Here is a 27,131-nt window from a genome sequence, read left to right on the forward strand (position 1 = left end):
AGTGACGTTACTGGGTTTAAATCTCCCTCAAGGGAATCAAAATGGCTGCCACATTTCAGGCCATTCAAAACCAGGAAGTAATACCGGTAACCTAACCAGTACGTATCTCAGAAACCAAGGGGCCCACAGAGCGGAAAACAGTGCGGTTCAGCTCTGTAAGATCCCCGGTTTCGATCCTGTAACAACAAAAAATTGAGGTTAGTTAGGGGGGATTGCTCCATTAAATACTGACCCATACCAAGCCCAATTGATTTCAATAAATCAGTTTCCTACTTTAAATAAAAGCGAAAGGATTCATGCAGAATAAGCTTGCTAGTCTAAAAAAAGTTTTTTTTTTCATGAAACAAATGTTTCGTAAAAGCATAAACAATTGTATAAATACAAATCTGGATGAAATTATAACCTCTTTTGTGAAGATTTGTACAATCGTCTGAGAACACAGAGATGTTTTGATGTAAGCAAAGATTTATTATATAATTACAGAACAAAGGGACATGCTAAAAATGTCTAATTCTGGAACCAATAATACATCTTTTGAGCACAGTTTAACTATAAAATGAGTTGAATTTTTAAAAGAAAGAATCCACAATGAAATAAACCGACTGTATGTTTTAATGTTGTACATGAGGTCACTATGCAACCATGAATTTGTTTATCTTGGTTATTATATTCTTTTACCCCCGAGGTAAAAATACCAATACCAAGCTTATAAGAACAATAGTACATACTGTGGTATTCTGGAAGCTGGTTTTGACTGGATGCGATTCCTCTTATTGGAGCAGCAAAGATTTGGTGTAAAAACCATAAAGTTTACTTCAGTTTTTCAGCGCACTGACTCCGATGGGAATTGCTCTCAAAAGCATAAACAATCCTACTGAATTCTAAATACAAATCTGGATGGAATTATGACCTCTTTGGCAGACATTTGCACAAACTTCTAAGAGTCACAGAAATGTTTTGTTGCAAAGTATATATTGTATAATTCTAGAACAAAGGAATATGCAATATATTGCCTAATTTTTGGAAGCCGTCATACATCTTTGGGGCATAGTTAACAATTGTAAAAAGAGCTCCAACTTTCAAGAACAGAAAAAAAGACAAAATAAATAAACTGACTGTGTTTTGATTTAGTACGGAGGTTTACTATGGAACATTGACATGTTCTGTTTATTACGTTGGATAACACTCTTTGTTCCCTGTGTAAGGATACCTATATCAAACTTATATAACACAATTATACACTGCAGTTAAACCTATCAATGCCGTTATTAGAAATAGCATTCTGGAGGCTTCTGGGATGTAATTCATTTGTTTGGACCAACATAAAGTTTATATAAATAACTGATATTTATAGGTTGATTTTTTGGAAACTGGTTGGAATAACCTGATTTAATGTCATCATGCCAAGTTTCAACACAGTGTTTGGATTTTGTGTCCTATTATTGGGGGTGGCGTAAGAAAATATACCTGCTATTTACAGTATGCCATACATTAGGGATTGGCAACTGCAGTGCTTAAAGGCCACCAACAGGTCACGTTCTCAGGATATCCCATCTTCAGCACAGGTGGCTCAATCAGTGGCTCAATCAAAGCCCCTGATTGAGACTGAGCCACTGATTGAGACATCTTTGCTGAAGTAGGGATATTCTTAAAGTCTGATCTGTTGGTGGGCCTTGAGGACTGGAGTTGCTCACCCCTGCCATAGATCCCTGGAAAAGTTGATATAAACTGAAAATTAACTTTGTATGCTTTTTCTAGTTGATAGTTAACATCAGTATTTGATCACAGAGCCAGCACACAATTTGGCATGATCCAGTTTAATGGATGGTGTCTGTTCCTGGGAAGGTGTCCATTACTGGAACAACATGTTCACGATTAATGCCGGCCCAGATGTATGCAACATGAGCTGTACATACTGTCCATAAATAAGCCAGAAAGTATGTGATTACGAGGGTCTCCTCGTTAAAAGAAACATTGTGGCATCGTCTAAACAATTACACTAATTACAGGATCAGTTTCCAGAACTATTGCCAAAAAGAAGAAATAACCCACTTATCGTGGCTAGGAAACAGGACTTCTACCTACAAAAATCACTTACGCACATTGTAGTCATAACAATATTAGACGTTTTACTCTTTCTTTATTTGATATACATTTAATAACACATCGTAATATTTAGCCACAATGGTCTTCTCATCGTATATGAACATTCCTTTGAATTCTAGGTAGTGGAAAATATCATTTCATACCAATGGTTCACCCAAAAACCTTCATTTAAAAAAAGCACTTTATAAAGCTTGCAAAAGCTTTGTGGAAAAGCTTGTCCAAAATGTAAAGTGCCATTACTTTGTCACTTGTCCCGGCATTTACCTGCTTTCATAAAGTCTGCCCACTTTAGATTCGAATTTCTCAAGCGAGATCTGAAAGAAGGAATTTGATACCCATTATGTTAATGAGCTTTAATAATAATCCGAATCTTCACTCTCCGCATCATCATCGAATAACTGGTGGCGTGATTTGGGCAAAGACAGTCCCGTCATGTTAAGTTGATCTGAAGAATAAGAAGAAACACATTGATTTGCACCACAGTGAACATTTTTTAGTATGGGACTTTGAAAGGCGTTGAAGACACTGTAAAATGTAATTGTACACAGCTGAGGAAAGAATGGGGGAAAAAACGCATGGGTGATAATATACAGACTAAAAAAAACCAAGCATGAGTTTCTAATGTTGTCAACTGACATTTATTTGTTAATGTATTGCTTTTCTTTTGGCAGCAAGCCATTCGATATTCAATATTGTACACAACTGCCAGTCAAAAGCAATTAAAGAAGATACAATAGAGAAGATGGTAATGACTTATTAACTTGGTTACAAGCAGAAGGTCTGGCACTCGCTCAAATGGTGTACATGCAAGAGGAAAACTAAGCTACTGTATGACTATAACATTCCCGTGTCATTCTACTGGTCGTGTGGATTGCAGTGAATTACACACATCCACAAGCTCATAGTAGAACATTTCCCCCCCCCACAACACTACATCATTAATGCTTACTGTATGTTAGCGGTCTTAGGTTTGCAACTATTTGACTATTTGTTTAAAGATCAGTGTCTCCCGAACATGAATAGATACTCTATTACGAGTTAAGGGTGGGTACTTTCACTCATGTTTTGTTTCTGAAAAATGTTAGTGTTCTGCCTTTTGACAAAACTAATTTGTGGGGCTTTTGGTTTTGAAAAAATGATGGTGAAAAAAAGCTAAAAATAAGCAGAAATATGCTAAAATAGGTGTAATTATTACATGACTATGTCTGGGATGTCCAGATTTTCTAAAGTGGAAGCCAGACACATTAAAATAATATTTATAAAACAAATGACCATTTGAAAATAAATATTATAATGTATTGGTCTAACAGAGTCCCAATTTATGCTGTATTAGGCCGCGCTTATAGTGCTGGCGACACGACCGATGACATCACCCGTCGCCACCAGCGAAAGTGATAATTTGATTTGAAGCGACATCGCTGGCGACAAGGCCAGTGACGTCACGAAAGGGGGCGGGCCACGGTCTCTGATTGGTTTAGAGACAGTCACATGTGGCAACTGTCCCTAAAAAAATGAAACTGACCCGGCTTAAAAAATTTTGGTCGCTCCGTCGCCGTTGCGCTGACGACGGAGTTAATGTATTTGTTTCGGAGCAACGTCGCGTCGCCAGGCACTATAAGCGCAGCCTTATCAATTTGTTTAATTCCTAGCATGACACAAACGCTCTCTCTCACCCCCCTTCACTCTCTTCCCCTACTTTCTCTCTCACACACACCCCCCAAAGTTAAAAAAACAGGACAATTGAACGATTTTGAAAAAAATTGGTGGAACCCAGGGACGCTTAATGAGAATCTAGGACTGTCCCGGCCAAACCCGGGTGTATGGTCACCCTAACTAAGTCTTCATTTTACCTGGAGTGAGAACTGTGAGAGTAGCTCTTGCCATGACTTCACCAACTTTGTTCTTGGCAAAGCAACGGTAAGTTCCTTCATCTGTAACACGCACTGATTGGATCTGAAGCCACCCAGTTACTTCATACTTCAGTGGGCCTCCTCTAAACTAGAGACACAGCGCCTTCCGTAAGTAAATAGCAAAAGTGCACAACAATGTCATTCAGCTCACAAATTTGCAATCACTTACTTTACATTTATACAGCTTTTAAGTAATCAGATTTTTGGATATTTTTAGATGTAGTTCCACAGAGCACATAAAATATAAAAAAAAAAACCTCCTTACACTGTTTAATCAGGTTAATGCATTGAAAAAAGTTAACATCTAGGAACGCGAACAAGCACCTACATTTATTACATTACTGCAGCATGTACATTACACCAAAGAAAATGTTAAAAAAAAAACGTACAAATTAGCTAATACGGTAAAATGCGACTGTTGTTTTTTTTCTCCTCAAAGGCCACTGTTACCAAGCAAGATGTAAGCCTTGAAGCAATCAAAAAGGAACATAAAACATATAACTTAAAGAATGTATCTACCATGAGCAGACAAACTATTTAACGAAACAGCTTTGTACACCTGGACCACATCTCCAACCGTATTGTTTTCAATAACATCTGATGCTGTTTTGCCCTCATTTTACAACAGTAAACCTTTAATAAACAGCTACTTACTATTACACCCTACAAACCCTCTAAGCATCATTACTTTTATATCATATGTTAAACTCAGAGGCCCTTGTAAAATATGTTGTCAAGCAACTTCTTCATGCTGGAGAATATTTTACTCCCACTCATTTGATTGGAGCTGAACTGTTCTCATGCACTGAGAGCTTTATAGCATAATAGCAGCAAAATGTGTGACCTTTCTTTTTATACTTAAGTTTTTTATTACATTTTTCCAACAGTTGGGGGGGGATACAGAAATCAAAAATGGGGTGGGGGGTGGGGAGGAATGGTGCAACTTTCCCAGTGAGCACATATTACACACACTACCCCCCTCAAATACACACAATACTACCCCCCAAATCCCCAAATACATACACACACACACACACACACACACTACTACCCTCCCAAATACACGCACACACACATTACTACCCCCCCAAATACACACACTACTACCCCTCAAATATACACACTACTACCCCCCCAAATTCACACACACTACTACCCCCCCAAATACACAAACACACTACTAAACCCAAAATACACACACACACACACACACATACACTACTACCCACCCCAAAGACACACACACTTCTACCCTCCCCCCCCCAAATATACACACACACTACTACCCGCCAAATACACACTCACTACTACCCCCCAAATACACAAACACAAACTCTATTAACCCACAAATCACACATACACACTAATGCCCCCCCAAATACACACTCAAACACTACTACCCCCTAAATCACACACGCGCACACACACACACACACTACTAAACCCCCCCAAATACACACACACACTGCTACCCCTCCAAATAAACAAACACACACACTACTAACCCCCCAAATACACACATACACACTAATATCTCCCAATACACACACACACAAATACAAACACACTAATACCCCCCTGTAAGAGATGTGTGCAGAGGTACATTTAATGGAGACCGATTGGTGTGAAATTAAATCTTGGCTTTATTGAGCCTGTTCCTTTAACAAGGCAAAACATACAAAAAGATACACAATAAAGGCCTACTCCACTTTGGAGAATAACTAAACATTTACTCCAGCCCTTCCTAACTGGGTGGTTAGCTAAGCTGGTTACCACCCAAACATACAGTATATACAGGCATACCCTGGTTTAAGGACACTCACTTTAAGTACACTCACGAGTACGGACATATTTTCAATAGCACCATACCCTGTGTCCGTACGCTCGTTTCGCCAGTACGGACACTTTTATTCTGCCCTACAGACCGCCGTAGTAGTGACGTGCTGATTCCCCTCCCCCAATAGGCAAATGGCAGCTCGCACATGTACCTGTCAGCACGTCCTGAACAGCAATACCGGCTCCCTACCTGTACCAAAGCATCGATAAGTGGGAAAGGTAGTGCTCCACTTTAAGTACATTTTCGCTTTACATACATGCTCTGGACCCCTTGTGTACGTTAATGCGGGGTATGCCTGTATATATAGCAGTCCAACAAGAAAGTCTCTTATCTGTTTCTGTCGCTCTAGAGGACGGCCTCTCTGCTCTCCTGGCTCAGCACCCTTGTGTGCTATGGAGTGTCTCTCTGCTCAAACCTCTTTCTCCTCTGTGAGCACCCTTGTGTGCTAAGGAAATCATTGTGTCCAGGCCTAGATTTCTGTTCCCATTGTGACTTGCTGTCAGCACACAGTCCTCCTGTGTTCTTCGAGACTCTCTCCTCATGTCAGCACCGTTGTGTGCCAAAGAAAATCTCCCCTCTGTTTCTCACAATGGGCTTATTCTCAGAGTTCTATTTAGCTAGGTGGAGTCTGGTTAATTGCCTGGCTGCAATTAACCTGCTCCCTGCTGGATTTAGAGGCAGTTTTTCTTAAACCGGGATAAGTCCCTGTTACAACTCCCAATATACAAACACACACACGAATACACACACAATACACACACACACAAACACACACTAATACCCCCCAATACACACACACATACCCCCCAATACACACACACACACACATACCCCCAATACACAGACACACTATAACCCCCCAATAAAGACATACACACACTATACCCCCCAATACACCAACACACACTAACACACACACACACACACATACTGTCACGGGGGACTCCTGTAGCGGGTAGGACCTCGGTGGCCAGAAGAGCAGTGAGCAGGCAAGGATTGTTGGGGTCACACATAGAGGTCGGAGGCATGTGGCAAGCAGGAATGTCGGGGTCACATGCAGGGGTTGGAGGCAGGCGGCAGGTGCAGGACAGGGGAGCAGGAACAGAGACTAGGGAGCAGGGACTTAGACTAGGTAACAGGGACTGCGACCAGGGAGCAGGGAACAAACAGGGACAAGCCAGATTACCAGCAAGGGCTTTTAATAAAGGTACAGGACTCCAACACTGAACAGAGCAGGTACAGAAACAGATGCTGCGGAAGAAGCATGGGCATAAGTAGTCTGACACAAAACAAAGGCAAGGAAGGAACAGGACACAGAGAACAGGAGCAACAAGAGGAGGCAGCCAGAGGAACCCCAGAACAGACAGAAACCAGTAGAAAACTCGGTGGACAGAGAAAGGAACTATGGCTAGAGTCGGATGTCTGTGAGACCCTGACACATACATACATACATACACAGGGCATGCCTACCCTCACTGTCCTGGGTTGCATCTCCCCTGCTGCTGCCTCTCTCCCTCACTGTGCTGCTCTTGGCTGCGGGGGGTGGGGGCCAGTCGGCACTGGTCTGGCCTCTTGTTGCCGCCCAGCATCTTCTCAGCATGACTCCTGCACTGTTCCACGCCTGTGTTGAAGCAGGGATATTATGAAAACCTGACTTGTTAGTGGCCCTTGAGGATTGGAGGTGCCCACCCCTGGTTTAAAGAGTTTTCTCTACTCCGTTTTCTTTACCTCCCCCCCCTTTGCTATTTCTCTATGGATGGGGAACAGCACGTTCCCAGAGCTGAAATGCTATTTTTTAGCTTTTTAGTGAACAAGTAAGTGTCTGCCCGGCATGCTCCCTCACTGTTGAAATCTCAACTAAATGCAAAAGGACAGAGAGCTCATTTTGACAGAGGGCTAGCACCTGCAGTGTATTCAGGATATATAAATATTTTTATTTCTTTATAAAATATTTTAACAGGAAAAAATATATTGAGAGTTACCTCTCGTTTTCATGTATGTCCTGGGCACAAAGGAAAGTTGACAACATTACAATTTGTAGTTACAAACATGTCTAAAGTAGGAAACAGACGGAGTCTTGAAGGAACTTAGACAGGAAGCGAGTTTGAGGGACTCAGGTAAATTGTTCTAGTAGTGGGGAAGCCACAAGATTCTGAGAACCCAAGAAGGCTCATTTAAGTCTCAGCCAGGGACGAGACAGGAGCCTAGGAGGAAAGGTAGTAGAATATCATAGAGCACTTTGCTTTGTATTTCAATGTAATGTTCCTCCCATGTATGGGTATATGTGACAGTAGCCATGAGTTTAGTCCAGTGATTTTAAACCGGGATTCCGTGAGCAACCCTCAGGGGTGCCACAGCCGCCAGGAGACAACAGGAACAACTCTCCCATGCTGTCCCAGGACTGCAGCCCTGCGGCACCCCACATAGCAGTGATCCCGGCGGCTCCCAAGGTAAGCAGCCGCCCGGCAGCTCACTTAAATTGAGAAAGGTGTGTGTCTGTGTCAGTGAGAGTGTTTGTGTCAGTGAGTGTGTCAGTGTCTGTGAGTGTCAGTGTCTGTAAGAGTGTCTGTAAGAGTGTCTATACGAGTTTCTATAAGAGTGTCTGTAAGAGTGTCTGTGTCTGTGAGAGTGTCTGTGTCTGTGAGTCAGAGTGTCTGTGAGTCAGAGTGTCAGTGTCTGTGTCTGTGAGTCAGAGAATCTGTGAGTCAGTGTCTGTGAGTCAGAGTACCAGTGTCTGTGAGTCAGAGTGAGAGTTCTGTGAGTCTGTGCCTGTGCCTGTGAGTCAGTGTCTGTGCCTGTGAGTCAGAGTGAGAGTGTCTGTGAGTCAGATTGTCTGTGTCTGTGAGTCAGATTGTCTGTGTCTGTGAGTCAGAGTGTCTGTGAGTCAGAGTGTCTGTGTCTGTGAGTCAGAATGTCTGTGAGTCAGAGTGTCTGTGTCTGTGAGTCAGAGTGTCTGTGTCTATGAGTCAGATTGTCTGTGTCTGTGAGTCAGAGTGTCTGTGTCTGTGAGTCAGAGTGTCTGTGAGTCAGAGTGTCTGTGTCTGTGAGTCAGAGTGTCTGTGAGTCAGAGTGTCTGTGTCTGTGAGTCAGTGTCTGTGTCTGTGAGTCAGTGTCTGTGTCTGTGAGTCAGAGTGTCTGTGAGTCAGAGTGTCTGTGAGTCAGAGTGTCAGTGTCTGTGTCTGTGAGTCAGTGTCTGTGTCTGTGAGTCAGAGTGTTTGTGAGTCAGTGTCTGTGTCTGTGAGTCAGAGTGTCTGTGAGTCAGAGTGTCTGTGAGTCAGAGTGTCTGTGAGTCAGAGTGTCTGTGTCTATGAGTCAGAGTACAAAGACAGATATTCACCCGGTGCACCGGTTTGCGTGTGTGAAGTCTCAGTGTAATAATAATTGGTAAATACTATGTAAAATAAAATGAAAATATAAAATAAATAAATAGATAAAACCTTAAATACAAACACTGGCTTGTTGCAGCTTAACCCTCAATGGACCTTCCTCGGTGGTCCTCCGTTATTGCAGTTGTAGAAGAATCAGGTAGCGCAGATAACTGGTGTTAGCATGAAAAATAAAAAACACAAGAAACACGCAAAATAGTGCAACTCTGTCTGTGAAACACATCACAGGTACAGCTTGTGGTGTGTGTATAGTCACACAGGTGCAGGCATAGAATAAGTCCCACGTGGGGTCTACTGGTGGCTGGCTTCAGATAGGATAGATAGTAAAAGATAAAAGACACCAGTCCAAACAAACCACTGGACAAAGAAGATGGTGATAGTGCAGGTATATTGAAATACACAATGGTACACAGTAGCATCAAAGATAGTAAGTAGCCAATGTCAACTTACAGGGAAGCCCCATGCAAGGCATTGTACGATTAGGTTGGGATGGTGTCCGGTAGTTGAGGATGATACACCAATGGATGGTGAGCTCCTGCAGAGAAGCCGGTGTGCTGGCGGCTCTTCCGCGGTGTTCGGTCGGGGCTCTCACTTTCGGGTTCTCTTCCCCACGTGATCGGCGTCCGCACGCGATGACATCGATCCTCGGTCACCGTGGGCTCCAATCAATCAGGGGTCTGAACCCCTGATTGATTGGGGCCAACGGTGATCGAGGATCGATGTCATCGCGTGCGGAAGCCGATCACGTTATAGGTTCTTTTGAGGACCTGTATATAAACCTTATATTCTTCATCACAAAACCATTGTGGGAAGCAATCCTCACCTGTCACATTACCTTTACATTGGTGCTTCTAACAGGGCAATGTAATTACTACAAAATGATAATTCATTCGTATAGTTTAGAAAAACAGTTGGGGTGGGAATCCAAGGAGAGTACTCGTCTCGCTACATATAGAGGCCACGGGGAGTACTCATTTCGTTACATAGAGAGGCAAAGGGGAGTACTGTTTTGGTTACATAGAGAGGCCAAGGGGAGTACTCATTTGGTTACATAGAGAGGCCAGGGGGAGTACTTGTCTTGTTACATTGAAAGGCCAAGGGGAGTACTCATCTCGTTACATAGAGAGGCCAAGGGGAGAACTCGTCTCATTACATAGAGAGGCCAAGGGGAGTACTCATCTTGTTACACAGTGAGGCCAAGGGGAGTACTCATCTTGGTACATAGAGAGGCCAAGGAGAGTACTCATCTCATTACATAGAAGGCCAAGGGGAGTACTCATCTCGTTACATAGTGAGGCCAAGGGGAGTACTCATCTTGTTACATAGAGGCCAAGGAGAGTACTCATCTTGTTACATAGAGAGACCACGGAGAGTACTCATCTCGTTACATAGAGAGACCACGGAGAGTACTCATCTCGTTACAGAGAGAGACTAAGGGGAGTACTCGTCTCGTTACATAGAGGCCAAAGGAGTACTGATTTGGTTACATAGAGAGGCCAAGGGGAGTACTCATTTAGTTACATAGTGAGGCCAAGGGGAGTACTCATCTTGTTACATAGAGAGGCCAAGGAGAGTACTCATCTCGTTACATAGAGAGACCACGGAGAGTACTCATCTCGTTACAGAGAGATACTAAGGGGAGTACTCGTCTCGTTACATAGAGGCCAAAGGAGTACTGATTTGGTTACATAGAGAGGCCAAGGGGAGTACTCATTTGGTTACATAGAGAGGCCAAGAGGAGTACTCATTTGGTTACATAAAGAGGCCAAGGGGAGTACTCATCTTGTTACATAGAGAGACCATGGGGAGTACTCATCTCATTACATAGAGAGGCCAAGGTGAGTACTCATTTGGTTACATAGAGAGGCCAAGGTGAGTACTCATTTGGTTACATAGAGAGGCCAAGGGGAGTACTCGTCTCATTACATAGAGAGGCCAAGTTGAGTACTCATCTCTTTACATAGAGAGGCCACGTAAATGACACTGCTGCTTATGAGGAAATAATCTGTAACTTAATGCTTTGTGTGTTCTGCTGTAACATCCACATACATAACATGTTATAGTTACAGGGATATGTGGAACATGCAAGTGAGCTCTGGGTACAGTTAATCTGCATTATATACGGAGGAGCTGATATACAAAAATACACTAGTTACAAAGATACGATCAAATGATGCTTTAAGAGACGTCACGCAAGAAGGTCAAATTAGGTAACGAAGACATTTTAGTTTTAGGGATTAAAAAAAGGGGGAAAACCCAAGTCCTCTTTTTTTCCAGGTTTTTATACATTTCCTCTATTTTCTTTTCTATATACTGTACCATTTCAAACCTAAACCAATATCAAATAAAATGATTTTTTTTTTAAATGTATGGTGTGTGCAAAAAGCCTCGGAGAGAGCAGTTTATCTTGTAATTTAGACTAGATCCCTAAAACTGAAGCACAATGAGAAATGAAACACATGGACCATGAAAATCAGTCAGACTAAAGCTGTAAGATGAAGGATGACGCAGGTCTCATCTATCAGAAATGGATCATTATAATTATAGCAGCTGCAGGAAATGCCCTCACTTGGGTCTTCGTGTAAGAAGCGTTCTAATGAAGGGGAAATCGGCAAAGAATCCTAAAGATTATCACTGCTGCTCAGAGGCAGGAAACAGGAATCCATCAAATAGATATACTGCAGCGCACAAGTCTATTTCTAGACACACAGGAAATCCTTAGCCATGGTTACGTCTCAGGAAGCATCTTATCGAAACTCAGAATGCACAATATATATATACAGTATATATTCTTAACTTCCAGATGTAAGAATATAACATGTGCTGGACAAATGATGTAACACATATTATATTATCAAGTTAAACAACGGCTGCCAAAAAGAATAGAAAAGGGTACCCCAGGGGTTCTCATCTCCAGTCCTCAAGACTCCCCAACAGGTCAGATTTACAGGATATCCCTGCTTCAGCACAGGTGGGCTCAATCAATGGATTTGACTGAGCCACCTGTGCTGAAGCAGTGATATCATGAAAACCTGACTTGTTAGTGGCCCTTGAGGACTGGAGTTGCCCACCTCTGGTTTAAAGAGTAGTTTTCCCTACTCTGTTTTCTTTACCTCCCCCCTCCGCTTTTTCTATATGGACGGGGAGCAGCGCGTTCCCAGAGCCGAAACACTAATTTTTCGCTCCCTGGTTCCTGAGATACAGCTCAGCCCCGTTATAACACGATCCGTTACAACGCGATCCGCTTATAGAGCGATGTGATTCTTTGGACCCAAAGCATAGCGTTATAAGGGGGTTGAGCTGTACTTACCGCGGAAGGCAGCGCAGGTACAATTCCCTCCAGGGAAAACAAAATCTCTTGTCAGTTGTAGCTTTCTATTGGTCCATGCGAGGCGGGGCATTTAATACCAGGAAATACCGGGACTACCTCCACCGGTACGTATTTCAGGAACCAGGAGGTCCCCAGAGCTGAAATTAGCATGGTACAGCCTCAGGGAGTCGGGGACCCCCAGGTTTCTATCCTGGTAATAAAAAAGGTGGTGGAATAGCTGCTTTGAAGCTCTGCATGCCCGTTGTATAAGGGGTGGAGCAGCAGGTACCAACTAACCATCTGTGCATTGGCCAAGTAAAGTGGTGAAGCCATTGCCCACTTTTATATACAGTATGTGGGCATGTAAGTGCAGTAATGTTATATTTTACATAATAATTCTCTGACTCGAGAGCTCGGAGACAAATCTCCTGAAAATGGTATTTTGGGAAGAAGGTTGCAGGCTGAACCCTCCCTCAGCCTGTCCGGTCACTTTACGGCCTGAAATCTACCTTTGTACAGTATTTGTTAGAAAATAGGAGTTGGTCTTAAAGCAGAAATCGGTGCTGCTAGATTCTTATTGGGAGAGGGGTTTCTAACTTTCAAGGCTCCGGGGGGTCCCACAAAGTTCAACTGCGCTTCTCCCATATCTAGGGACACTGCAGTAGAATCTAAATTGACCCCAAAACGCGCAGTCGGAAATCAGCATGGCTACTGGTTCTGTAATTGCCCAAAGGTCCATATAGGGCAGCTGGTGTCACCAAGGGAAAGCCACAACCTCATCATCCAATGACATTACAACTTTCTACTGGTGACCCCGTGGCCATATTTATAGTTTTTTGCAAGAAACCACAAAACAACTAATGTTAATTTACAGCGGCAGCCCGCGGGTCGCTGGTGATAAGAGCACCACGATCAAGCTTCGCGGACATCCCAAACATTTGAAGGTTAAAAAAAGAAGTAATTTTGAGTTGATTGCTGTTTTAACGCTTTCAGTGCCAGAGGCTCCACAGACCCCTCCGGCACTCTAATCCTGGGCTCCCGATTGATCACACTATCTTGACACCATCCTGGTGACGGTGGCATAAGAGGAGAGTTATCCCCTTCCATCCAGATCATGGTCAACCCTCCAACAGAGCACTGATTGCGATCTACCCCAAGAAAATATGCACAAAGTCATGACGTATGTCATAATATCAACTGGCATTACTGCCCTCGTGACACTGTATGTCCAAAGGGCACTAGAGAGGTTAATGCCATTAACTCATATTGTCATCTCGTTACATAGAGAGGCCAAGAGAGATACTCATCTCGTTACATAGAGAGACCAAGGAGAGTACTCATCTCGTTACATAGAGAGACCAAGGAGAGTACTCATCTCGTTACATAGAGAGACCAAGGAGAGTACTCATCTCGTTGTATAGAGAAGCCAACAGGAGTACTCATCTCGTTACATAGAGAGACCAAGGAGAGTACTCATCTCGTTACATAGAGAGACCAAGGAGAGTATTCATCTTGTTACATAGAGAGGCCAACAGGAGTACTCATCTCGTTACATAGAGAAGACAATGGGAGTACTCATCTCGTTATATAGAGGCCAACAGGAGTAACCATCTCGTTACATAGAGAGACCAAGGACAGTACTCATCTGTTTACATAGAGAGACCAAGGAGAGTACTCATCTTGTTACATAGAGAGACCAAGGAGAGTACTCATCTCGTTACATTGCGAGGCCAAGTAAATGACGCTGCTGCTAATGAGGAAGTCATCCGTAACTTAATGCTTTGTGTGTTCTGCTATTACATTCACATACATAACATGTTATAGTTACAGGGATATGTGGAACATGCAAGTGAGCTCTGGGTACAGTTAATCTGCATTGTATACGGAGGAGCTGATGTATAAAAATACACTAGTTACAAAGATACGATCAAATGATACTTTAAGAAATGTCACGCAAGAAGGTAAATTAGGTAATGAAGACATTTTAGTTTTAAGGATGGGAATTCAATGTTTGTATACAAATTGTGAGGGTGAATTTATATCACTACTGTAGTTTACATTTGGGACTGTGACAAATGTACAGACTGGGGGAAAAGTTGAAATAAAATAAAGTGTGTGCTAAACAAGAAAAACATAGGCCTACAATTTAACAGAAACAAATTCAACTGTTCAAAGAATGTTTCTATTTCATCGGGTATTATTTTATCAACATCAAAGTCAGCCACGGACTATAAGGAAATGGGCCAGTGACTACAGGGACGACACCCTTTTATGGTGGTAAAAAGGGCTATTTGTTTTAAATAAGTGGGTGATCAGTGAGGGCGGACGTGTTGGTGGGTGAGACAAGCTATAGCGTAAAAAGGCGGACTGTACTGTACTGGGGCAGCCATTTTGGCAATCACAAGGGGAAGCTTTTCTCGCCCTGTCGCCATTGTTGGGAGGGTAGGTAGGGTGATATAATTTGTTTATGTTTGGCAGGGGTGTTGCTTGCCTGCTAAGCCTGCTAAGGTTGGTTGGTAGTTTCTCCCTGGTCTGGTCCCCTGTTGGGGCATGGTAAGGTAGAAGCAATGCGATAGCCTTGCGGCTCGGCTTGCGCTAACCTTTAAACGATTCCTGATACGTGCCCATTGCCCTAGTGGTCAGTGGCTGGCATGATTTGGTTATTTGAACTTTGTTTAAACTGTGTTAATTACGTTAATGTTTGCTGGCAAGCTTGTGTGATGTTTTAATAAATGTGGTAGCCATTTTACATCCAAACTGGTGTCAGAGTGGCATTGGGATTCGAGTACGATGGCCTGGGAAAGCAGGGAAAATGGGGGAATCTGGAAGTCATGTCCTACTGACCTACCTGGACTGAAATGTGCGGATCATCCCCTGGAAGAAGCATTTCTGCACCATCCTTTCTCCATTCTATGAATGCCATGGGATAGGCAAAGACTTCACAGCCAAATATGGCATCCTTTCCAGTAATGTTCCAGATGTCATAGGGTGCCGATAGGATCTCAGGTGCTGCAGTCAAGTGATAGAAAACATGTTTAGATATTACATAAAGCCCTCTGGCCACACTAACTCTGAAGTTATTTTATCCGCTATAAGTTTTTTGGGTTTTATGATACATTACTATTTTACATTGTTTTACAAGTCAAATAAATACATATCACACATATGGACAAATACGTGTAACTTATACACGGTTAAAGTGTGGCATAGTATTTTTGCAGTAGTTTGCTGTAGATAAAGACATTATATAATGTTATTCCATAAAATGATATAGATTCCATGCTGTGTATGTATGTGTATGTAACCTTTTGCAGTTCGAAGCACAAACCTATGCAAATAAGATAACTAATTGTGTCAGTTTTTATATCAAATCAGAGATGTATTCTTGAGCCCGTATTTAGGTTTTGCCAAAACCCATCAATTGGCTTTGATTTATGGGAAAAATTTGATTTTCATTCAATAAAATCATAACGTATGTAATCTGGAGTTGTTTTCTGCTTCCAATTAAAGTATTTATATCAAATATAGTCTACAGTATTTAGCCAAAATAGTGATAATAAAAAAAAATGTTGGTTATTATAAAAAAATGTTTTAATAAAAATAAATAGTAAAGTCTTAGTTTAAATAGTAAATAAAATAAAAAGTAAGTAAATACTGCAAGTGATTTTTGGTGCCAATCACCAACAAGAGGCACAGTCCTGTTATATGGTTTATTGTTCGAATCCCTAATCTTGAAAAGAGCCAAATGCAGATAGATAGAGGGCAGGGTTGCCACCTTCTGCTGAATATTACCCTGGAGACTTTTTTTATTTTAGTCTTTTATTTATATTTGTAACTGTCTTACCTTCTCCGGCAGCGGCATCTCGGCCTGCAGGTCCCGTCAAAATGGCTCTGTCATGTTGCTATGATAACAGGACGTCACGGCGCCAATGATGCATCACCTTGTCATGGCAATGTGTCGCTGCATGGCGCCGTGAGGTCACATGATGTCCCGTTGTCATGGGAACGCAGCGCCATTTGATGTCGCAGAGCGATTTTGACGGGAGCGTACAAGGGGTGGTGCCGCCAGAGAAGTCAGTGAAGAATTTCAGGTCAGACAACTGGGGAGCACTCCTCCCTGGGTCGGCCACCTCTGCCACCCTGCTTTGCTCCCGCCATCCAACTCCTCTGACTGCCGTCCTGCGCCACACTTGCGGTCCTAAATCCTCTTCTCCCGCCGCCGCCCCCCAGTTTGTGCATGTCTTCCGGAGATTTCATACATAAACCTGTAGCCCGGAGATTGGTTAACGAATCCCTTATTGTTCATGTCAAACCTGGAGTGGTTACAACCCTGACAGTGGGTGTCATGTCTCGGCCTTATCACTTATTCTCATTCTCTCTCATTCTCTCTCTCATTCTCTCTCTCTCTCTCTCATAGGCTTTAGTGCTTCATGGGAAGGGGGAAAACTCCGCAAGATCCGAGCCGAGCAGGAGACAAAAACAAGGTTTTGCCTAGTTTTCCGTTTGGGCCTAGCACGTAGATCCAAGCCGCAGGCTAAATTTTGCTTGGATTGAAGAAGTTTATGGGGAGGTTAGATTTTTACATTCCGGACTCGCTCATCTCTACTAAAAATAGTTATTTTATTGTTTACTTTTGTGTATTATGCATTTCTATCCATTATTACATTGATACATTGTGTGTACTTGTGGCATTCAGTTTTGTGCAATCTTCTCTTTGCGTTCTTAAGCTATTAGATAAACGAACTTGTTGCTGTTGTATTGATTTTTTTTCTAATGCTTTGGTACCTAAATCATTCAAACAATTAAGACCAACTGTAAAAGTTTAATGCAAACACTTCTAAATTGCAACGTATGCGTTTGTTAATCACATCACAGGAAGAGAGGTCTGCTGCAAATGCATGCAGAATGCCTATTATTACTATCAAATAGAGCTCCTCTCTGCTCTCTTATTTGGAACTCTTTTGTAGTTTACTCATTTTAATATAAAGTATTATTGTCTTTATTATTGTAGCCCCCTTTGGGACTACTATTTCACTTAATTGTTTAACTGTGTGGGCTCACTCCGGTAACTTACCTCCCCATCATGTGATATAGGATGACTTTGCAGAAGGGGTTTCCATTCCCTTGTATGTCTTGTGACCAGCGATGTCACCATATAGAGATAGAAGGGTACTGTTATAGAAACAGGTTATTCAGAGTTCAGAGGGGGGCCTCACTGTGAGTCCTGTAAATAGGTTGGTGTGTATAGCTAAGCGTATTAAGAAGTGGCCTGTCACTGTTTGTTGTTTTGAGTTAGGAGACGTGCCCTTTTAAGTAAGCGCCATAAGTACTGATCCAAGATTGTTCTCACTATTGAAAAGGAGGACGCATGCTTTTACTTAGGAGTTCTCGGCATAGTAACTCCAGAGTATGCTTGGATTGGCCCAATCGGAAAGTCCCTACTGCAATTCTGATCACATAGGTATGGAAGAAGTATGCAGTACATAGTTTGTGGGTTACTAAACCCAAAGCCCCGAAATGTATTCTGTGAAAGGCCATACGACATGGCTCATTACCCCAAGGCAGTGCTAGGGTTGCCAGGTGTCCAGTATTGAACGGACTGTCCTGTATTTGGACACTCTGTCCAGTAACAACCTGACCTTTTGATGGCCCTTGAGGACTGGACCTGACCACTCCTGTCCTAAATGATGTATAGCTGGGGGAAGTTGTAATAACTAAAGATGCACACAAAATACATCCGCTTTCCCCTGTGCTTAGTCACACTTACTATCACTTTATATCGCATCATATTTATTTTTAAAAGTAACGGACTCTGAACATACAGACCTACTTATTTTTTAATAGAATTGTTTTAGTAACTTCATTGTCACGTTCCATCTATATTCTGCATCTAATATACCACCGGAAAGGAATCAATGATATAATGTCTAATGTATGTGTGACATTTACATCACATTTACCCTATTCTCGTAGCTCTGAAGTGTGACAAAACACTTTTTTATATGCCCTTTAGAAGTCGATTGGCATGCTTTGCTATTCTGTAAGCCCTTCTCAGGTGTCTCATTTCTGTCTAAACTGCTTTTTTAGATGCGGTTTCACTCTGGTTCTGCCAATCCGATCGATTTGTCAAAAAAGCCTCCAACACACATTTTATTTAAATAAAACTGCAATTCTCGTGGCTCCGTTATGAAACCGCTTCTTAAAACTTGCATTCTTTTCACGCCAACTCAGGGGTGGTGAGATTGAAATTGTGAATTACATCCAGAGCTTGAGATATGGGTTTGGCTGAGAGAGCAAAACCCATAAGTCAGACCGGCGACGGAGTTAGCACCAGCTCAGGTCACTCCACTTTTGAAACAAGTACAACACGGGCGTTCTGGCTGTTACACCAGGCGGTTTGTCACTTTTCTTAGAAGCAATTTAGATGAAGTGGTTTGAAATAGAGGATAGGGTTTTTCCTCACATTTCATTCAGCTACTTCTGAACAAGCCAGGCGGTGCGGTTTGGCACTGACAACGTCGGAGCTACTAGAATAGGCCCCTTTGTCTTTTCACGCCTCTCACAATAAGGGTAATATCACGTTTCAACTAAAATACCTATATAATAACACGATCATGCCAAATGTGTTCAACAGTTAGCCTCAGCTCAGCAAGGTGATTTTATTTCTGTTGCAAAACAGAATATAACTCCATTCATAAAACATTGCAAAGTGTATTATCTAAACACTGAAAGAGAAATTTATTTTATCTCACATAGAATGTCCTGACACTTTGAGCATTCATGAACAACAGGAAGGAAAAGTGATAAGTGTAAGTTTAGAACCCTGAAAGAAAAATATGAAAATACAGAATCTATACTTGTTAGATTTGTTTAACAAAAGCATGTCTTTAATATTTAACCCATTACACTGATTTACTTGGGTGCGAGTGTCGAACCGCACCTTTAATTGACTATCTTTGGTAAAAACTGAGACTGTGTAAATAACTGTTGGAAGAAATATGGTTCCTATTCTAATATTCTTTAGTGCCACTTATTGTGAAATCATCAGGAGTCAGTTCATTTTTTTTAGCCAATTTTTGTCATAACCCACATCCCAGCCTGAACAACCACAAGTACTAGACAATAATAAATAATTGGACTCAGTACTTTGCAAAGAAATGGAAACATTTCTTCTCTGTGCAACACAGACCTTCCAAACGTTCAATAGGGCTGAATCTACGGTGTGCAAAAGAGCATTGTATCAGATGTCCCTTGGTGGTGAATGTATTTGGAACTAAAGGTCAGACGTACTGTAATGATTGGCCTTAGAGAACAACCACATTCTGCCCCCACTGGCTTTACTGAAAGTAACAAAAGTCAACCTAATGCTAATGGAAGTGGCAGGAATGTTCAATTCTACATCTGCAAGTGATTAAAAAGACGGTGGAAAAATAAGGCCATAATTCAGCCTCTACCTTTTCCCAAACCATCGCATTTCAAACACTCAGGTATGCAAGTATTTAATAAAAACAAGATACTTTCCCTATGAAACGAAACCTGTTCCTATTGGTCTGTGTATATTATGAAAAGGTGTTTGCAGTCAGCAATCCTTACTTTCTTTCCTTATACAGAAAGCAAATTCATTAAATTGCATTATACAGTATGTTGAAATTTGTGAAATGGAGATTCTGCAAAGAGTGATTTGTTAATAATAGTGTTTCGGGATATAGAATGATGGACAAATATTGTGTAAATGAATGTAGATGTTTTCTTACTGTAACTGTAATAGTCATGAAAACTGATAAATATAAATGTTTGGATTGATTAGCAGAATCCTAAACATACCATAAAGAAACCTCTGCACATTACTGGTTAAAGTAAAAAAAACCTGTTCTATCTTTTTGTTAGTGTTTGTCAGGATGTGCAGGCCTAGCGTTACGTAATTTTGGATAAATGTTTGACAACTTCACAGTTGTCATTTACAGCCTGGAGAGCTCCAGGTTCAGCATCTCTGAACAAATTGAGAACAGCATAACCACGTTTGATTTGACGAGCTAATATGCCATATTTGTTACTCATGTATGCAATCACTGTCAATGTTTACTATACCTGATTCACAGGGTCCATCATGGAGAACTGTAAGGTTTCCTTTTGGGTATGCATTTGCCACCTCTTGAAATTTACACAGCTGAGGGTATGTTTTTCCATCTGATCCACAGACAGCTGTGTTAGACAAGCAGACACATTGAGGTTCAGGAACCTCTCCGTGCCTAAGGTCCCCCATGTCTAACTGACACTCTAAGTTATCCCCACATTTCCCATAGAAGTGGTTGGTGTTGTCCAAGTCACATATCTGCCCCTCCAAATTGGCACATTCTAGGCAACAGTCACATGTATCCCATACAACTCCAGCAAAACAACCTCTGGGAGTCGGGCATTCTTCTGCATTACAGTCTGTGCAGCTTTCTCCTTCCTCCAACAACCTTTGCCAGCCACGTTGCAGGTAGTCTGGGGCACTTGGTAGTGCTATGCCTGATAATATTTGCAAGTAACTGAGATACAACAGGAAGAGCACTTCAGGAGAGATCCAGGCATAGCATTTATACATTTTCATGAGTTGTCCTGGACTGCACAGCCAAACTCCATCACTTGTGGGTTCATATCCTTGATTTCTGCATCTTCTAGTATCAGTAGTTCATAAATCCGGCACTATGTATCTGAAAAACAGACATTTTTTCTTTGACTTCTCCTCCCACACAGAAAGAAGCTGAAATTAGCATATTATTACAATTCTATTTTACATGTGCTCACCGGATTCTCCGAAAATCCTGAAATTTGTCTATAAAAGTTCTAATTTATCAGAAAATTGTAAAAGACAACTAAATATTGGGGGGAACACCCCACTGATCTAGTTTTACAATGTATTCACAGATTTACCACTGTCACCAAAACATCTGTTTATTCTTTGATCAATTCAACTGTCTCCTTTTAGATATATTTTCATCTAGACGCGCCATAGAATAACATGATACTCGTTACCTTCCTCTGGAATCCTGGATATATATTCATCCTTGCTGCATGATCTGAGTGACATTTGTTCTCCATGAACTAATAGGGGAATCTAATGCTAGGAATACTATTACCATGTGACATTTGTCTTTGCAGATTATATATGGCTAGTGGCATTAGAGGTGACATTAGTAAACTGAAGCAAAGTCTCTCATCTATATTAAAACAGCTACAGGAAAGGAAACAGCTAAGAACTGTAACACATTATCTAAGGCATAAGGCAGCGGTTCCCAATGGTTTTTTACACAGTGCTCCCCCTGATCAAAAATATTTGTTCTGCAAACCCCTAATTAATATATATTTTTTCCTACTCATCATCAGACTATTGCTAACAAAACGGTTTGACTGATCACAGGCTGTATAGTGTCCTGAACTTATGGGGGAAATACACAAATGCCAATGTTCCATCATGGGTGGCAATCACTACAGGAGCTTCCAAAGTCACGCCCCACCATGCCTTGCTGCTTTGGATGCCCCAGGGGTTCGCAAAGCCCCTGTCGGGAATCACTGATCTAAAGTGTCAGATGCTTTGTCTTGACAAAAATGTGAATATTCATTTGTCATTGTAAAATGTTTACGTTTTCTCCAAGAAAAGTAACTACTTTTTGGAAATATCATTTTGATTTCATTATTTAAAGTACTTAGTGCACATGCAATAGTTGATGCAGCACATGAATACAGTACGTTTTATATGATGCTAGATCATTTACTTTTGTGTTCAGTCTTTTAATCTCCATTGATATTACATACAGCTTAACCATAACAACAATATACAATGTTCTTGCACTTGTCTTCCTGCTTGAATAGTTAAAATACCTCTGGTCATTTGACTGCATATTAAAACAAAATATAGTTTACAGTGTTATGTAATTGCGGGATCCAGCGTAATAAGATTATCATAATAGACTGTGCAGAGGCATGACAATGCCTCATAGTGCAGATCCCCCATCACTGTTACTGTGACGTTATGAGTCACAGGTGCAATGGTGGATTGATGGGGGAAAAGCATGTCATTTTCTGAGTAACCGACTTGAAGAGGATGCTGTGGTTGTGTGTTTATGAAAGACCTGAACAGTGACCAGACTGACTATTAAGACCTTCTGTGTTACTAAACTCTACCAATAAATACAGAATACACTGGCGGTGGCCAATGTACTTCAGGGTACACACTGTATGGTACCCAGGATAAAAGCAATGGCTTCCATGGTAAAAAAAATACTTAGACTTTGGACACCCCTCTGCATTAAGAGGGCCTTTTCAGCCAGTATAGGTTTTTAATGCGCTTATTCAAGTGTAAGAACCAAAATTGGCTTAAGCCATGCCTTTAATCTATTGCATCATAGCAACCACAACACAATAAATGATTAAACTACAAAATTATCCTCCTTACTAATAAGGCTCTACACATCTTTGCACCTTCATATATCTCAACTCTGATCGCTCATTACATCCTTACTCATCTCTGACACTCTACCCAAGAGTGTCTCATCTTTGCACCTTTAACCCCTACAGCCCTCTTCCATCTTAAACTTTTCTCACTAATCGCTCTTCCACTCAATTTTCGTCAAACACCTTCACTTCCCACATTCAAAGTCCAGCTGTAAATCCTTCTCTTGAAGAGGCACTTCAAGAGGTTGATTTGTTTTGAAATGTTTTTGTTTTTAAAAAAGCAAGTAGTCTCCGGTGCTGAACCACATTAATTTTATCTCCGGGGACCCCCTGCTTTGGAGATACTTACCTCCATAGGAGGTGCGGGTAGCTGCTCCGCTCGGCTAGCAGGGATCGCATAATGGACGCTGTTCCAAGCTCCAACGCCCTGAGGGCCAATAGGAGGCTGTGACATCATCAGGTGCAGCTTCCAATTATTCCACGTTATACTTGATCTTGAAACTTACAGGAGATACTGGCAAGCCTTTGGAGATAAGTATCTCTGGAAGCAGGGCGAACCCGCAAATTAAATTAATAGGGTTCAGCTTCCGAGACCCCCTACTTCAATCCTATGTTTAAAAAAAAAAAATCACTTGCTTTGATTGTTCCTTTAAAAAAAACATCGCATTAAAGGACTTGCGCTTCTGCTACGAACTCTAGATGCCCCTGCCCTCCCCTGTCTGCACTTCTAATGATGCACTTTTTACTCCTAACGGGGCTGTAACCCTCAAAACATAACTCTTAGATTGTAAGCTCTTTGGGGCAGGGTTGCCTTTAGCCTCATGTTGTAATTTACCTGTTGCATTTATTCCCACTGTTTGTAATGTACATTTACCGCCTATTGTAATGTTATAAAGCACTGCAGTTATGGCTATATAAAAAATATATACATACATACAAAGAAAAACACAGTATTGAAGCAGGGGGTCTCCAGAGCTGGTATTAATGCGTGTCAGCTTCAGAGAGACACCCGACCTCAATCCGATGTGTAGTAAGAATACATTTTCTCCGTCAGAGTCACATCGCGGATCCCATCTTGCCATCCTTCAGGGGCGAGATCATAATGTGCGCGTTGCAGCTGCGATGTGAATCTCGGAGCTACCTGAATAGATCGATCTGGTAAAAAAAAAAGCGAGTTTGAGCATTTTTTGGAGCTAGCGCTTGGTTCGTCTGAGTGGGAGCACGACCGATTAGGAAGAAGCAGTTTTCGAGCGAGTTTGCCATGTTATCAGAACTTTTTGATTAGCTACGCATGCAAACTCCGTCGAAAGTGCTCTAAACTGTCGATAACTCACTTATCGAAGCTACCTGAATAGGCCCCTATAACTGGAAACCCGCGCTAACGTGAGCTGACATCCTAAAGGCCCAATCCCAGCTCCTTTCCTGAACACTGTGCTGTGTTTGGCAGTAGTTAGGAAAGTACATTAGAATTAACGGGTAGCTGCAGTGGAGGCTTGTCCATGTGGCCTCTCTCTGCACATTCCCAGTCTAAGGATTTCTGCTCCTCGAACCAGGAAATACTTAGCATAGCACAATTCTCTTCATTGGGTAGAAGGAAAAGATAACACATGGAAAAAATGTTCAAGAGTTCAAAATGGTCAACACTGATTAACAAGAGTTTTAGACTTTAACAGATGAAAAAAGGAATGAGACTTTTTTTTTTTATTGCAGGTCACCTCTTAAAGCACTTATTTTTCTCAAGCGAAGGCAGAAACATCTGAGTGATATACAGTATCTGAATAGTAAACTTAACAATGCAGAGTGATTGGCAGTTTGTTCAGGAAGCAATGTCTGGTTTTCATTGAGAGCTCCAGGTATGTATATAAAGCGGAGCACTGCCAGCTGGTGAAAGGAAGCCCACAGACTTATGGTTTCACAGTGCATCTCTGTAAGGATTACAATTCTGGGAAGACACTAGCCTTCTACAGAAAATAAACTGATGCAGAAAGGTAGTCTTCTTTTTACGTGACCATCGTGAGTCTGGGCAAGTTTTTTTTTTTGCCTTACATAACCTTTATGTTTTTCTACAGCAGACTTTCAAAGGAGAGATTATATTTGGCTCAGAGAACTGCTCTACAAACACAGTATTCTTTTATTTCACTTTGGATTATATTAAGATCACACAGTAAAGGGAACTTTTCTACTACATGGCAGCTCTCATAATGTTTTCTCCAAGGCTTCAGTCCATTAAGTACACACTTGCCTGGATTGAAAATGATTATTATTATCTTATACTTGTATGGTGCCAGCATTTTCCCCAGCGCAGTACAATGCGGGAGGGAAGACAATAACTTTATATTATTACACAATCATACTCATTGCCAACATAATAATGTTATAAAATGTCACCTTTATAAACAGTGTATGAGTGGTAAAGCTTGTCACTTTCTAGTTTTTGTGTGAGGTGAACAAATCACTCAATTTAGATAGGTAACTATTTGCCAAGATATAGTCACACAAACACTAAACTATTTCTTACAGCTGCAGACCCAGGAATATCCTACATGTGTTTTTTTATTTTCCAATAAATCAGTTCTGTACTATGAGAAAATACTTGCAGCATTTGAAAAAAAACAAACAAACAAAAAAAAAACAACAACTCTGAATGACATGTTTAATGTATTATAATGTGACAAGCATTTTGTTTCTATAGCAACCATTTACAAAGTCCCATCCCCTTCCTCTTCTGAAACAGGCTCTGGCGCACCCCTTTTTGAGCCTTGCCCTCTCTCTGGAAATGCACCAATTGTATTTAGTGACTGCCTGGTCACATGATCTTTCCCACAGAACTGTGCATCCTTGGTCCTCTTCTGATGCACTGACAGACTTTTAGTGAACCCCTGAGCTGAATCTTCGTCGATCGATCACAGGAGAACGGATCGATCGTCAATTTGGCTAATTACTTATCATTGTGTGGATTGTATTGATGCAATATTAAAGGGAAAAATAAATAATAATAATAATAAAAATATTAAAAAACTGCCGCTTGGACTGCTGCTTTAAACAAATGTGCAGCATATTTAAAGCATTTAACACTTTTTGCAGCAACTGTATCTTATTCCAGATTTACATATGTTTAATAAAGTGCAACACTGTACACAATGTAACTACTTGTGTCATTACTTTTCTTTAGAATGATCCTCGCAGTTAAAAGTACAACCAAAAGGTTAGTCCGGTACTAGATTTGAGTTGACCCTAAAGTGTGAAGCATTGGAGAGACTAAAGTGCGCCTGCTAAACAGTATAACGTTATCTGTTATTAACTATTATTTGTGCAACTTTATGTCTGCACATAATGATTGCAAATCAAAGTTATTTTGAATTGCTAATTAAACATGAAAGAAGAATAGTTAGTCCTCTGCAACTCTTGATAATTAAATGGCTAAGTTGCAGATAAAAAATAAAACATTGCATAGAGAATCATCTTAATTATGTTATGAAGATTCATACATTGATACATATATTTCTATCTAGATATGTATGTGTATATATGTGTGTGTGTGTGTGTGTGTGTGTGTGTGTGTGTGTGTGTGTGTGTGTGTGTGTGTGTGTGTGTGTGTATATATATATATGTATATAATCATACACACACACACACACACACACACACACACACACACACACACACACACACACACACACATATATACACACAGGAGGTCAGCAATAATATATTTAGTAAGTCTTGCCTATGTAATGTTACAGGTTGGATTAACTAAATCTAAGACTGAATTAAATTAAATGTCTTTAAAGATATATCAAATGAAAACCATTTCTGAATTATTGAAATGTTGCTCTTTAATATTTAAATGATGCTGGCTTTAATGAAAGGCACAAACGAACAGCAACAGCATAAATACAGTATTTCTATGTATTACACAAAACAAGCTTTTGCTCTCTACAGTATCTGTTATAAAAAAAATATATACTCTTACCTCCTGTAAAATCTCTCATAAATGATGCAATTAGGGAGTTCTCAGTGATTGTTTCTTGTTGTATTGAACGGTCTCTTTGAAGGTTCTGTTGAGTTTTAGCTTGACACTGATGTGTTGAAGGGTTAATCTCTCTCATACCTAAAATTTAAAAAAAAAAAAAAAAATTGAAAAA

At 41.1% G+C, this 27,131-nt stretch overlaps 1 protein-coding gene across 1 annotated transcript; it reads right to left on the reverse strand.

The window, feature by feature from the left end:
• Positions 1–394: 394 nt before the first annotated feature.
• Positions 395–27,084, reverse strand: KAZALD1 (Kazal type serine peptidase inhibitor domain 1). Its single transcript, XM_075612449.1, has 5 exons — positions 26,960–27,084; positions 20,638–21,245; positions 15,398–15,558; positions 3,957–4,104; positions 395–2,551 (listed from the first exon to the last, which is right to left on the reverse strand). The coding sequence occupies exons 2-5, from the start codon at positions 21,140–21,142 to the stop codon at positions 2,460–2,462; spliced, it is 906 nt and encodes a 301-aa protein (XP_075468564.1). The 5' UTR covers positions 21,143–21,245; positions 26,960–27,084; the 3' UTR covers positions 395–2,459.
• Between the last annotated feature and the right edge of the window lie 47 nt (positions 27,085–27,131).

The sequence above is a fragment of the Ascaphus truei genome, chromosome 8 (assembly GCF_040206685.1).
Source record: "Ascaphus truei isolate aAscTru1 chromosome 8, aAscTru1.hap1, whole genome shotgun sequence".
In the NCBI taxonomy this organism is placed as follows: domain Eukaryota; kingdom Metazoa; phylum Chordata; class Amphibia; order Anura; family Ascaphidae; genus Ascaphus; species Ascaphus truei.